This window comes from Chamaea fasciata, unplaced genomic scaffold (assembly GCF_029207755.1).
Source record: "Chamaea fasciata isolate MVZ Bird 193981 ecotype frontalis unplaced genomic scaffold, bChaFas1.0.hap1 SCAF_1, whole genome shotgun sequence".
NCBI classification, from domain to species: Eukaryota; Metazoa; Chordata; class Aves; order Passeriformes; family Sylviidae; genus Chamaea; species Chamaea fasciata.
In genome coordinates this window covers 124,159,299-124,175,178 of record NW_027094086.1, presented here as the reverse complement: position 1 = coordinate 124,175,178, position 15,880 = coordinate 124,159,299, and the positions used below count along the sequence as shown (strand labels likewise).

The 15,880-nt window shown below is 36.3% G+C and overlaps 1 protein-coding gene across 3 annotated transcripts in view; it reads right to left on the bottom strand.

The window, feature by feature from the left end:
• CRPPA (CDP-L-ribitol pyrophosphorylase A) overlaps positions 1–15,880 on the bottom strand; it is a 111,313-nt gene that overhangs the window by 57,857 nt on the left and 37,576 nt on the right. For all 3 annotated transcript variants that reach the window (XM_066196433.1, XM_066196451.1, XM_066196443.1), the window contains exons 4-5: positions 13,664–13,768; positions 6,393–6,438 (exon numbers count right to left, since the gene is read on the bottom strand). In XM_066196433.1, coding sequence (XP_066052530.1) covers positions 6,393–6,438; positions 13,664–13,768 — 151 coding nt within the window. The remainder of the gene's footprint in view (positions 1–6,392; positions 6,439–13,663; positions 13,769–15,880) is intronic.

Here is a 15,880-nt window from a genome sequence, read left to right as displayed (position 1 = left end):
TTTTTAGATGTTTTCTCACTATTACAATACATATCAGATTCTTTACCTTGCTTTGGCTTCCTCTTCCTCCACTTATTTAAACTTACTGTTCCCGTGGAAATTCCTCTCCCCAACACACATCATCCATTTACTGCCAGCTTCATTCCAGCTTACCTGATAGTGGAGCAGTGTTCCTTATTCACATGCTCCACATTTGATCCCTTTCAACACTTTTAACATACACTCAGAGCGTATTTTTTACAAGAAATAAAAAGTAGTTAAAACTTTACACTGTCAAATTTAAACATTAAATTTCCCTATCAGGAGTTTTCTTCATTAAAGCTAAATTTGATACAAGATTTCAGAATTTTTTTTCCATTAAACCTATTTTTTTTCTACATCAGAAAACTTAATTTTCAATTTTTCCACACCCTCCTTTGATATCCTGAATGCTTTAGATCACATTATTATTCAGCAACACCTGCCACAAGTCTTTATCCTAGGATCGTACCCAATTATAAACTAAAATATGTGCATGTTTATGGAACTACCATAGTTAGATGATGTATTAAGTGTACTCTAATGGAAGACTTAGAAGTTTACCTTGAAGAGCATGCCACAAACAAGCAGCAATTAAAATAATACTTTGTTTGAATAAAGATAATAAATATCATATCCTAGAGAATTAATACCATAAGGAAAAAAATGCATATGAATGGCAAATAGGTTTTAGCCTACAGACATAAATTTTTTCTCTTAATTGCACATGTATGTGTGCACACACACTTAGTTTTGGAAACATGCTCGTACCACACTATTCTTAGTCTGCTATTACAATTCCTATTATTTTGAAAGCACATCCTAATCATCGAAATGTTTTTGAAGTTTGCAGTGAATTCCAAGGAGTTAATTAATTTATCAGAATTCCATCTGCACTTTCTACATAGCAATGGCTTGACTGGTCTAGAAATTCAGTATGGTTTCCTCCGGTATCTTAGAAACACCTTTGTTATGAGATGCTACTACTGCAAACATAAGAAAAATAAATAAATACTGCCAAGCATTCATTCACGCTCAACAGGATGAGTTGAAATTGTTATTTGAATAATATAGGTAACCAAAAATATCTAACAATTTTTTTGTTGTTTACCCATTGCCTGTGTCTCTGTAGCCACCAAAACTAAAAATCAAACTTGACATTGACCCTACCAATATTAGAACACAGGAAAGAAAGGAACATTTTGTGGTAGAAGGCAAGAAGAGGGTTGTTTCCACCTTACAGTAGCTATTCCAAGGAGAATTCCCCACCTTCCAGTCTATTTCTTTGGCTCGGAGAACAGCCATTGGTCCATGAGCATGCCCATGAAAATGCAGCTTACCTCACATAAGATCTGTGTCCTTTGCTAAACAAGGCTTATCTCAATTTTTATTTTTATAAAAAGTCACATGGTTTCTTCACAGAACACAAGTCATAATATGTGGCTCCCAACAGTCATAAACAGTTTAAAGGCATTACAGTGTTTTTCTAGGCACTTGCAAAAATCATCATTTTATCTACATCAACAGATACTTCTTTAGCCAAATGTGAGGGCAAATTATCCAATCTGAAAATGCATGCTCTTGTGAAAAAGTAATTTATAAAGTAAGGCCCTTAAGAAAAAAAAAAAAAAAAAGGAGGAGGACAAAGAGTCAAACTGTAAGTTACGAACTTCTTCTGAGAAGCACCTATTTAAAGTTTACATGTTGGAACTAGAGTTCAAAGTTATCTACCTCGAGGGTAGTAATCCTAATGGAATTTTTTTAGGATGTTTTGTATTAGCCTGATCTTAACTACATTTCTAGATGAGTCACCCTTATTGTAAGACAATGTTTTCTTACTTCAAGACTATTAAAAATAGGCGTGTGCCACCTTGTCTGCATACTCTACAAGTTTATACCTGCTTAACTAAAGAAAAGCATTAAATTTGCATTTTATAAAAGTTATAAAAGAGAATTGAGGAAGTTAGGAAACTAAACAGAAATGTTTTAAGAAAACCATCTCAAAAGAAAAATAACTCATTAGTCTATTTCACATCAGTGAAATGTTACTCTGTGTTGCCTTGAATAAGAATGATACACATACATATAAATATCTAAGGTAAAACAAATGCATGTAGGGATGCATGTTTTTCTTACTTCTCCCAAGTCAATTTTAGCAAGTTGAAATTTGTAGAATTCCTGAAGAAAACCAAAAGTTTTGAGCACTAATAAATATAAACTGCAGATAACATAAAACTTGGAATTGTAGTCATAAAATTGTGTACACTCAAAAGTTCTTCATCACTACTGAATTCATCCAGAGACAAAATGTGCATTCAACACAGTAAATGGGTAACTTAATAATGAACAAATCAGCTGTGAAGACTGAAACAGCAGTGGGGGGCAGTGTGAGGCCACAGCCTTTAGAACCCAGCACCCTTCTAGCCCATGCATTCAGCTTCTGGGACACGTCCAGAGGACCTTGAGAGCATGCAAGGTGGCATTTAGAGAGCTGGTATCTTGCAATTCAATTTGACAATCATGTAGGACTTCCCCCTCAGCCACTCTACATGGCCCAAAAAGTGATGAGCAGGAGCACATCACTTACAAGGGCATGTAGTGATAGGGCCAGTGGGAATGGCTTCAAACTGAGAATAGATTAGATTCAGATTAGATATTAGGAAGAAATTCTTAACTGTGAGAGTGGTGAGGCACTGCAACAGGTTGCCCAGAGAAATTGTGGGTGCCCCATCCCTGGAAGTGTTCAAGGCCGGGTTGGATGGGGCTCTGAGCAATCCGACCTACTGAAAGGTGCCCCTGCTGATGGCCATGGGCTTGGAACTACATAGTCTTTAAGGTCCTTTCCAACTCAGGCCATTCTGTGATTCTACAATCTAGCACCATGTAGTGGGCTCTGAACTCTCAAGAAAAGCAGACACAGTGATATAGTCAATTATCCAGCTTGTAGGCAAGGCCCAACTGAGCATGCCTTGGCTGGTAGGATGATTGCCATTGGACAAGTTGACCTGTCCTTGACGGTTTCCCATATATGCAGCACAACACAGCAGAACACAGCTAATAAGATTTCTTCTGTGAAACTAACAACCATAAGACAAAATGATGCCATACAGGGTACATCAGGATGATGCTCCAAAGGACAAAAATATATTCGTGCCTTAAATATGCTGTAAGTGTGGAATGAATGGTGCATAAATCATCTCCCTAGTATTAATTTACATGGTTCAACTGTCCACTAACAAAACAATTCATGCTATAGCCACCTGAAGGTCTGAGATTTTAAGCCTTTTGAAGGGCACAAAATAGATAAGACTTTCAAACTGCTGTCTTGGAGGACTAACAGTGCCAATTCAAAATCCCATTAAAGATAATTAATTACGTAAGATAACTCTGTTATGCAGAGTCCTAATTTGCTATGGAGGATTCATTATACTGCTTGCATAACAAGCAAAGAACACGTAAGGCTTCTGCTTCCTGAACTCATGCAATGCATCAAGAAGCAAATCTAAACTTCAACAATCTTAAAATACAGATTTTCATAGAGACACTATAGTAAGTCCACTGTGGTTACTGAAGCAGATAAATTGCATGCTGCCACAGCAAAGGGACATTAGGTAAGTAAAGGGATTAGCCTGATTGACCACCATGAAGGTCCTCATTTTTACTTTAAACTAAACCAGCTTTTATTATAAGCAACAGTTGCAAAAAATTGTACTGGCTTTAAGGAAAAAAAAATGTAGTAACATTACATATACATATATATATTAAAAAAAATAATGTAACAACTAAAGTCCTTTAAAGACCTATGAGATTATTGAAGTCCTTGTATGCACAGGAGCATGGAAAATCATTTGGAGGAAGGTTAGTTTATTTCCAAGTTTCTAATCTTTTGACCACTGAGGAAGAGTCTGGCTTCATCTTCTTCACTGTGCCCCATCTGGCATTTATAAACACTGCTAAGATCCCTGTGAGCCTTCTTTTCTCCAGACACAACAGTCTAGGCACAGTGATGCCTTAAGTTTTAGCTTTCATATTTTTCAGATTCTGTACTGCCTTAGTGTGCGACTCTGAACTTCATATAAAATGTTAGTAAATTCTCTTCACAGTTTAGTTAGACAAAACAATCCTTTTTCAGCCTGAGAACCATGGACACCATTGCAGCTTGAGGCCCAAGGAGTATAAACAACAGCAAATTGAGGAGAGCAAACTGAGAGGATGGGACTTCACAACCTGAAGCCATAATTAGACAATTAACCCCAATATGTAAATTGACCAAAACTTATAAAAGTGTGAAAACTCATGACCAGTCATCCATCTTGGGTCTATCTTGGGTAGAGCCACAGCTGGGCTCTTGTACTGCCCAACACGCATCTTTTAAAGGCCTTTTAATAACTACCTACTTTATTCCTTTACTCTGTCTAGCCTCTGTTCCAGGTAGCCTCTCTAGGCATCAACAGCAAATCCTTATTTGACAGATGTTCCACTACGTAATCATTGTCATGGCTCTTTGCATGATTCTCTTCAGTGTGACCATCTCTCCCCTGATGTGGAAACCCAGAATTGGACCCAACACGCCAGATGTGAGCTCACCAGTGCTGAACACAGAGGAAGGACCACCCTCTTCAGCCTGCTGGTAAATGCTCTACCTACTGTAGCCCACAGAGCTGTTGGCCTTCTTTGTCGTAAGGGCATCTTGCCAGCCCTTGTTCAATTTAGGGGTGCACTGCCAGCTCCTGTTCCATTTCTTGTCCACCGAGACCTCTCAGGGCCTTTTCTGCAGACCTGCCTTCCAGTTGGTAGGTCCCCAGTCTGAAATGGTGCAACTCCAAGGGCAGAAGTTGCATTTCCCCTTGCTGAATCTCATGAGACTCCTGTTCACCCATTTCTCCAGCCTGTCACGGTCCTTCTGAATGGCAGCACAACCACGCAGCCTATCAACTACTCCTCCCAATATTACATTATCTGCAGACTTTCTGAGGGTGCTCTGCCCTCATTCAGGTCATTAGTGAAGATTTTAACTGTTATGGACCCCTAGACTAGACCGCCAATGACTGGGCTCCAACTGGACTTTACTCTTTCAGCCTGACAGCTCAGCCAGTTTCAATCCACATATACTTTTCTAGTCTCGACTTCATCAGACTGTCAATGAGAATATCATGGGAATTAGTGTCGAAAGCCATGTTGAAATCAAGCCAACTATATCCACTGCTCTCCTCTCATCCACCAAGCTACACATTTCATTTTAGAAGGCTATTGTGTTGGTCAGGCATAATTTCTGGTTTGTATATTCATGTCAACTATTCCCTGACATCTTCTTTCCTTCAAAATGTTTGGAATTCCTAAGCTTGAAAGCCAGAAGTTTGGAATTTCTAAGAATCCTACAAAAAGTAGAATTTAAAAAAATCCCAGGCCTCTAGCCATGAAGATGAGGGCCCATTGCCTGTCAGAACCAGAAATTTCCAGGCTTCCCAGATCTATCTTTTTGATTTGTGCCTGAAAAATTCAGTTAAGTAGTTCTAACAGTGCATCTAATATGAAATATTTGCCCGCTATAATAACAAGTGTGAACAAGTAGCCAGTCACTCAGCATGCCCCAATAGCATGGGTTTTGCTCTGATTTTCTTAAATAGGAACTGCATTCTTTTCTCTGGAAAGGAATTTTTAATCCAAAGGGAAGTCCCTTTCTCTTCATCAGTTTCTGGGGTTTTGTCCCTCAGTTCTCAACAAGGAATCAGGCAAGGGTCCCCTGAATCACTGCCTATGAGTTTACAATAACCATCTCATTCTACAGTATTTCAGAATTCTTCCTTCCTACACTGTTTTTAGAGGGAGTCCACCTAGATAAAGGCTAAATCCAGTCTTAATGTTAAACTGGTATGAAACCACTGCCACCACAAAGACAAAAAAGGTTAACAAACTGTTTAACAAAATATTTATAAATTTATGAAATACCTCAATATCACATAACTGCTATATCAATTAAGGCAACAACTGCCTGTATGTGAAACAGTGAAGAGCTCAAAAGAGTTAAAATTCAGTTTTCACTCTACTACATAGAATAGAAGCACACAACATATTCAGAATTGACCTGCAAATGAAAGAAGAAAAAAATTTGTTTATTCCTTATAAGGCCCTTCAAAATTACTCTATTTGACTGTAATATGCACAGCTTTTTATAAGGTTCTGTATTCTGAGAGAAGTAAATAAAGATAAATATGGTTAATACAATGACTCCAGTAAACATGCAAAAACAACTTACCTAAGCACATTTTATGCGTCATATAACTTTTCTTAAAGACATTTCAAACCACCACCCACAAAATTCTTAATTAGAATCAGGAATATGCAAACTGACAGTCACAAGGACAAACACATACCCTTAATGATTGATTCAGCTGCATACAGATCCCGCTTGTAGGTCACCTAAAGGACAGACAAGCCTCATTAGATTTAACACAGCAGGAAGGAATGTAAAACCAATAAAACCATGCCCTGAAGGCAATTCTTTACATTTTAAACACCATAAACAAGTGATATTGTCAATTTCTTAATTTTGGTAAAATATCACTGGCAATTTATGAGGACCGAGGTTGTAGAAACTACTGGAGACTTGAGAAAACCCCTTTTCCAAACACTTAAATCTGCTTAGAACTCATTTGAAACCTAGAAGTATTTTCAATCCTTTGAAAAATCATGAAAATATGATAATGTATCTGGTTTTTTTACTAGTCCATTCTACTCCAATTTTATTGCAAATAAAAAAGAATTTAACAGGACTTCAGATCACAAAAGTGACAGCCAGGGCAAAACACTGTTATTGCTTTTATTAATATAGGTGCTATTTTTCAGCAGTGCAAGACTATTACTGTTTATGAGAGTCCAATTAACTAGTGGGAGTCAGTGAGACTACAAGCAGACTGCGTGAGTTTTCAAAGAACTAATAAACATCAAATTCTTCTCGAAGACATTAATCAGATCCAGTTAGATGAACAATAAGATACTGAATATTTACTTGGTACTTGCAAAAACACCCTTCACATCTGTCTTTGTACCGTCATGGTGCCTGACAGTTGCAATAATAGGCTTTGCAAATAAAATAACAGAAAATTAAAGTCAGTATCTACCCAAGACATTACCCAAGCCTTTGCTAGCAGTGTCTTCACAATGACAAGCAGTGACTTCAACTGACATGACTCTTAAATATTTCTATTTGTTTTTACTGTAAATCTCATAAATTAAGCTCTGTATTATGGTTATTATTGTCAGACACAGACGAATAACAACTCATGATTTCCCCAATGCATTACATTCTTTTAAAATTAAAAACTAACTTCCCTACAGCTTGTCCTGCAGGAGGAGCAGCCAGAGAATGAATCTATTCCTGATAAATTTTAGGAATCTGACTTTACATACAGACATTTACATTTCTACTTACTGTTGGGAAGAATCAATGTCTTGAAATTAGATTTAGGGAGAGAGTGACCAATTGAGTGACTGATTTTTCTGCAGTTTCTTTTCTATTCACCAGATTCTAGAGGGCCTTTATACTGAACTTTCAGTGAAGTATAACAGATTATAATCTCAAAACCTTTCAAGAAACAAGACTAAAGTCTGTTAGAAATGGTCTCATACTTTAACATTTACAGTCTCTCTCAGGGGCAAAAGTATTCCTAAACAGTCTGATTGAAAAGAATGGTAGGTGCGGTCTTCAAGAAAACAGAATGGGAGAATAAAAGGTTAAGAATGAACCTTTAAAAATCTCTTCTGAAACTTTGAGACAGTCATCAGTAAATGCTTTGTTTTCTAGGGACATAAATAATTGACGACCATATCACATGCTTCATGAGTAATTCTTTCATAATCTTTGATCCTATAAGATAATTTCAGATACAAGCTCCTATAAGTTTTGTGAAAATTGCAGAGTTCACAGAAAAACCCTTCCAGATACCATCTGTGACCACCCCACACTAGTCAAGGAGGGCAAGTTTCTACACACCCCTTTCAATTTGACTGAGATGCTAAATTCAATCCCCTGAATGTTCCCTATTATAACATTTGCACAGAGCTTGAGCCCAGAGTTGTCCATAGCATTCTAGATGCACTTGTAATACTAGAACAATTACTTTTCTAATTTCATATTCTTATTTCTTGATCCATGGCTGACATATGATATTTTGCCCACACACAGTGGAAACTTCCTATACTCTGTGATTCCTACACCAGATTCAAAGTCACTGCCTTCCAAGGACAATCCACTAAATATGACCTATACTTCATTTGTTTCTAAAATCAGTTCCTTATATTTGGCTGCAAGGAAAGCACACTCTCTGTTTAAAATGCTTGCTAAGTAATCCTTATAAATAGGTTATTTCTGATGAATTGTATTTTTATTTACGAACACTTAAATCTTTTTATTTACAAATCCTTAAAGTCTGCAAACTTTATCAAACAGGTGTTAAATACCTTACAGACAATAACAGTTTCTGCAGAAACTGGTGAGACACGGTGAGAATTCTTTCGAAATATATCAATTATCTAATTTTTCATCTATTTAATAAGAACTAATCATCCTATTTTTAATTAAGATGTCATGTAGTAGCAAGTAAAACTTTTGCCAGTTTTATGTTGTATCAGCACTACCATCTCTATCAGCCAAGATCACAGTTTTGTAATAAGGTCTTGAAGTCAATTTCACAAAATAAGAAAATTCCATGTTGGTTGGCATTAATTACTTTAATCACCCGACTCTTTATTGATCAAGTTTTGCCTGCAGCAGTGCACCCTTTTGTTTTGTTGATCAATATCAAACTCACAGGCTCCCAATTACTCAAATTCTCATTTTTCACATGACAATATTAATTTTCATTTTTTCCTCTTGAACATCCAGTGGTCCAAGTTTTCCAGAATGTTATTGCTGCAATCCAGGATATCACTAGGCCAAATATTAAAACTCAACACAAATACCTCACAATCACAGAACTTGAAAACAAGACCTGCTTATAGCAAAGGCAGCAGTCTTACTTATTAAGCATCTCTACTTTTCTGTATAATAAACAATCTATCATACTTCTTTAATAAAGCCTCAAAAATAATCAGACAAGTTTGTTTTCCTGTGAGCCTTTTTTTGTTAATTGTCAGGCTGCAAGTTTTCACTGCCTAGGAAGATGTTCTTTCAGAAGCTGTTCCCCAAAATTACTTCCATGTGATGTTTAAAAGTCTTCAAACTGATTTAGCTTGATGAATAGTTCAGACTTACAAAAATGTACATTAAAGGCAAAAATACAACCCCTCACTGAACAAATACAATAAAGTTATCATCACACACATACACAAATGTACTGCATTTCAGTTTAATGAAGTTCTTCCCCTCTTATACTAAGACATCATACAGATCTCCTTTGTATGGGATAGTTTTGTAGGATTAGAAAATAATCTGCTGCTTTTTAGAAATAGTAAGGATTTTTCACTCTGTCAACATCGTCTATAAATCTGTCTCAATTTTTAGAAAGTGTTATTATACTGAATGTCTTATCTACAATACACACACACACATATATTAGAGTACAACAAATACATTCTGTTAGTTGATTTTACACTTCAAGAGAATATCGCCCCAGAATATATAAGGTAATTTTACCTCCAAAGTATCAAACACAGAGAAACCGAAGATGTGGTGTTAATATAGACTTTCTGTTTCTTTCTTTTTTGCCATCCTGATCCCAAATATCTTATAAATAGCTACATAATAACTATCTTTAAAATAGAAATTATAAATATTTATAACACTAAAGAAAATTGAATAACTTTGTTGTTTTCACTACAAAGAATTATTTAAATTTTGTAATTTGTTCCCAGAAAATAAACAATCTCCTGCTTTAGCTCCAACAGTGACTTTGAAATGTTACTTTTCCTAACGTACAAGTGCTCAGATAGAATAATTAGTGTTAATTCAAGAAGATAATATATAAACACACACAACATTTTACCACAGCTTTGAGTCATTTAATGTTATGTAGGTTGTGCAACTCATGCATAAACTGAATTCTTACAAATATCTGATCTGCTTTTTAAAGATTCAAGGTCCACATAGGATGAAACTTTTTTTAACACTCAAAATTTAGAAAATGTTAATTGGCTGTAGTCCTTCTGTTACGCATCCTCTGAAACCTCAACTGAAAAATGATTATTTATTTCAGTTCTTATTTATCTGGATGGAATATCTTTTTGCCTTGTGTTGAAAAAATAAGACTGGAGCCATTGAGAGAACATGAGTTCTTGGCATATGAAATTTCATTTAACTCAGCATTAAAAACCTAGCAGAAAGAAAATAATACATTACAAATTGCAGTATTATGACAACTAAGACAACTGTGTTTCCGAGAGCTGATTAGTAACAGCAGTAGTTTCTAATCATTTTGTGAGCAAGAACCCCTTGACAAAACTGGAAGTCTTCTGCACTTCATGAAACTGCAGACTGAGAATGAATGTTCTCTTCTTTAATGGTACTGCTCCAAGTCACCTGCCAAACACCTTGGCACAGAGTGACCAACACTGAGAGCTGTTCAAGGAGCTGTATTGCTCTGTAGGCTCTAAACTGAAATTAGTATTTCCTGCAGAAACAATGTAATATTTTACAGACCTTGTCATTTTTATGCCTTTCACTTTTAATGTCTTTACAAGCCACAGAAAACATTAACAACTTTAACCCACAGAATTAGACAGGGCACAAGATGCACGAAGGTACTTTCATGACCTGACACCAGCATCTTTGCGCTTACTGTATGTAAAATGTTCACTACTCTGCACTGCCTTCAGCACAGTGTCTTCACATAAATGAGTATTTTTGCTACTGCCACACTCTGCACAACACTGTCAACACTAAGACTGTGCTAGGTTGACATTGGATGAATACCAGGTGCCCACCAAAACTGCTCTGTCATTCCCCTCTTCAAGTGGATAGGGGAGAGAAAATATAACAAATGGCTCATGGGTCAAGGTATGGGCAGGGAGAGACCACACAAACCAGACTCAATTCAGGGAAATTAGTTTAATTTAGTCTAATTTACTACCAATCAAATCATAGTAGGATAATGAGAAATAAAACCAGATATTAAAACTTCTTCACCCAACCACCCCCTTTTTCGCAGGCTCAACTTTACTCCAAATTTTTCCCACCTCCTCCCCTCCAGTGGCACATGGGGATGGGAAATGGGGTTGCAACCAGTTTATCTCACAATGTCTCTGCTGCTCTTTCCTCCATAGGGGGAGGGCTTCCCTTCCCTTTTCACATATTATCATTTTCCAAACATTTATAGGCCTCTTTAAAGTCCAGTGCTACTGCAATGGGTCCCACATACTATAAAGTTAACAGCATCAGGATTTTGTTTCATAAACAGTGCTGGAGTGACCCTGACACTTCAACAAGTCTCTTTTAGAACACAGATGTGCACAAGTTCAAGTCCAAATGAAAGTGGGGACTGGTAACCACTGGTGCTATTCCTTGGCGCCTGATACTGGGGAAAATACTGTCTCTTTATTAACAACCTGAGAAAAGGGAAATACCCTCAGAAAACTAGTAGATGAAATGAATGAACAAGAACTGTTGAATCAACAACAAATGAACAAGTATTCCTTCAATATGCTCAAGGGTCCACCAGTAATTTAGAATGATCTTGAAAGCCTAGAAAAAGGACCTGAGAGAAACTTTGCGGTCAATAACAACCATATATACACATATACCCTGGGCAGCAGCAGTCCATGCTGATGCTGAAATACAGAAAACAGCTTTACAGGGAAGGACCTTCTGGACAAGCTGAGCATGAGTCAGCAGTGGGGAGCAGTGGAGAAAAGGATTCCAACAGGGCTGTATCAGTAAGGAAGTAGTCCTCGTTACAGGTAATACAGGGAGTACTCCCCTGTATTTGGCCCATCAGAGAACACTCCAGAGTACTGCTTTTAGTTTTGGGCTCCCCAGTATAACACAAAGAGTAACAGGAGGAAGCCAGTAGAGGGTTGCTAAGATGGTGTGAGAGAACTTGGTTTGTTCAGCTCAAATTACACAAGATACAAGGTGGTGAAGGGTTAATTAATGGCCATAGTGAAGAATAAATTGGACTTTTCTTGCAGAGCTTTCTGTTGGCCTTTCTTCCTTTCCCAGTGCAAGAGGCAGTAAGGGAAACATTGATGAAATAATATGAAAAAAGTCCCCATACAAGGTGATATTCATTAAAATTGTCTTCCCTAGAGGGCCTGTGAGATCTCCCTTCTTGGAGATATTCAAAATTTAGCTGGACAAGGCCCTACACTGCCTAATATAACTAACCTGGTCCCACTTTCAGCAAGGTGTAGGACCAGATGATATCTATTTCTTTCAGATTTAATTAGTCTGTCTTTCTAAGCTACATTTATCTGCTGGACACCAGCAGTATCTACAGATAGCAAAGAACCAGATGAACATTATAATGAGCTAAAAGAGCATTACTGGTGTATTTTGCTACCCTTCATGTAAGTGCCATGCCTTGCAATGCGGACAATGAAACCATCCAAAAAATTCTGTAATGTAAATATGCATGATATAGTCTGTCCCTCAGAGGACTACATAGGAAAACAGACCGTATACTGTTTCAGAAAGACTATATGTCCTCAACAAGATATCAAAAGAGGTTCTGTATGCAACCAATGAACAAGTAAATTTTGCTGTTAAATTGCACAGGAAACTTGCACTGCAGATTTAGGAAATTGCCTTTCTTTGTAAGATTTATGGTTACACTGTTAGAAATAATGTCTCACTGGAGGAAATTTACTGCCAAAGACAGATGCAGTGATTTGAGCTGCTTCCAGATCCTTCACTGTGCTAATGAATAAAATAAAATAAAATAAAATAAAATAAAATAAAATAAAATAAAATAAAATAAAATAAAATAAAATAAAATAAAATAAAATAAAATAAAATAAAATATAAAACCCTTTAAAATTGCTTGACACAACAGCTACTAAAAATGAATAATGTCCCACCATACAAAAAATACATGATTCTTTGAAGTAGAAGGGACATATACTTTGGTAACTGCACACACAAGCTGCTTTGTCAGTCATCAGCAACATACCGGATTACCAGACAAGGTAAATGATGTTTTAAAAAATTTAAAAGGTTATTTGAAGAGGTCTTAAATATTACAATGTTACTGAATGTAATGAACTACTCTAAAAATCAAATTGTTGATAGCCAGGTATTTGGCATCAGAAAAAAAAGCGATGTCCTCATAAGAAAAGTGAAGGAAAACAGACAAAAGATATAGAAATAGCAAGAGAAAGCTCACTTTATAAAATACAATTCTTGGTTTTGGAGATTACAGATTTATTGTTTTACAGATTCTCAGATCATTCAAATACCTAGATGTTTTTCCTATTTACAGGAAAATGCTGTCTTCATTGGTTATCTCAAGTAACACCTGCCCAAGCCTCTCCACAATAATAAGCTCTGAAAAGAGCTTACACAAAATCAATTCTGAAAAATCACATTAGAAAAATTAAATAGAAAAGCCCAAATTCCAATTGAAAACACATCTTATGGTAATTTTATGGTAATATGCAAATTTTATTAATTTTAAATTATATATATATAACCAGATATTATTATTGTCTTTACCTTCCAGAGGTCAGCTGTTCCTTCAACAAGTTTGGCACTTGTTTTACAGTATTTCAGAGCCAGATGCAAACATTCAGTTCCATAATCCAGGTCATAGTCTGTACACTGAAGTAATTAAAAAAGAAAAAATATCCTAAATTAATCTTAGATAGTTCTAAGCAATAACACATTTTCTTTCATTAATTGAACCTTACATCTGAACAGTCTTATCCACAGTAACACATCTGTATTAGGCACATAGGTTTAGCATGGATCACAAATAAAACTGTTCCAAGAAGCTTATGCCCACTTGTGGCTATTCAGCAAAGTCCTACAGAAGCAAATAACCAGTTTATAAGCACACATGAATTCAGTTAGGTGCTGCAAGTATATAGCTAAAACTTTACATTGTTAAATAAATGCATGAGAGGTTACATGTAAAAAAAATTCTTGATGGAGTTGAGAGAGGCCTCACCAATAGACACCACTGACCTTCCAGTGACAAACCTTTAGAGTATGGCAACAATTTAATAGATGTAGAAACATGACTCTTCAAATGCTGTTTTGGTTATTGCAGCATCAAAAAAGGGATGGTAGTAACTAAGAACCTCTGTATTCCTTATGTGATTCCCTCTATCTTTTTCTCCAGTTACATGCACAGAAAATAGCAGTCCCATGCTGCTCCATGATCCTTACAGATTAAAAACAAATCCCCAAAAATATGACACAACAAACAAAGGTTCATCTACCTTTTATTCATCTAGAAAAGATATTATTCTCTTGACACACCCTTCCCAGGCAGTTTGGCTTCCTATTGATACTGATTATAAGAACCTCATTAATGAAAAACTGAGTAGGGAGAAGAATCTTCTGAGCCAAAACATAGGTGGAAAAGCAGGTACTGGGAGCTTATTAGTCAGGACTACTTCAAGATGAACTAGCCTAACCAAGATAGGAAATTCTACTCTATTTTCATATTGCTATATTACCAGTCTGTCCAGAAACACAGACTCCATATAACAAGGATAACTTAAGATAGCATCTTTTATTTAAAAAAGGAAGTATTTGAGAAGATCACAGGCTGGCTAGCACACTATCCAGTCTCTATTTCAGAGTGAACTGTCAACGATAAATAAGAAAGAACAAGGCAATAATATGTTCTTACTTTCCCAGAATGCTCCCTTTGCCTCATATAAAGCTATTATTCTTGCTTCAGAAATCCCTATAATAAAAAGGCTCTGAGGGACACACTGAACCAGAAGTGACTGCCTTAACAGCACTCAGTGAACTACTGGAATGCTAAATTCACCCAATTATTTTTTGAATAGCAGTATTTTTTTAGCAACTGCAGCAGGGAGTATATCATTCATCAGTCTTTTCATCACATTCTCTGTCATTCTGACAGAAAAACCACCTTCTCAACCCTTCAAAATGCTCCACCACATCTCTTCTCACATCTTTCCAGAGATAAAGAGATCAATATCAATTCAGTCATCTCATGTGTGGAAACTACTTAAAAACTTTGATCAACCCTTTTGCCCTCCATTTATCTACACTTACCTATGAATTTTATCATAATATCCTTCTACAAACTTTCTCAGTCCTCATCTCTACTACACAGAAAAAAAAAATGGGTACCTCCACTTCCTGTTCCAAATTTTATATGAACAAAATAACTGCACAGGTCTCAGTACAGATAATCATGAAACTCCAGTGGTGATTTACTGCAATGAAAACTGGTCATGCACTTGGCCTTGTTTCTTATCTTCTAACAAACAATCTACTCTGGTAAGTCCTTTCTCTTATCCCAAATCTTTTAAGTTTCCTTCAAGAGTCTTCAGTAAAGGCTTCTGTGAAACATCTTATTAATGCACATAGGTTGTTATCACCTCAATCAACCTCAAATAAGATGCCAGTGAAGTCCTTAAAGAACGACACCTAGCTCTGCAATACATAAGCTTTCCTTTACAAACAATTCCACTGTGTCAAATTTAACTATGTGTATACAAATTCATATTTCAAAGATGCTGTGCTCAATAATTTCCAGCCCCCTCCACGATTTGAGAAATTGAAATTGTCAAGCATGTAAAAATTTTAGTGGGTTAAAGTAGAACCAGAAGAGAGTACTGCAATACAACCTGCTTTTCTTTTTAGTAAGCTCCTGATGAAGTTTATTAAAACAGATGAAGAAAATTTTTAGTTTCTAATCTTGTTTTATAATGTATCAGCGATATTCAA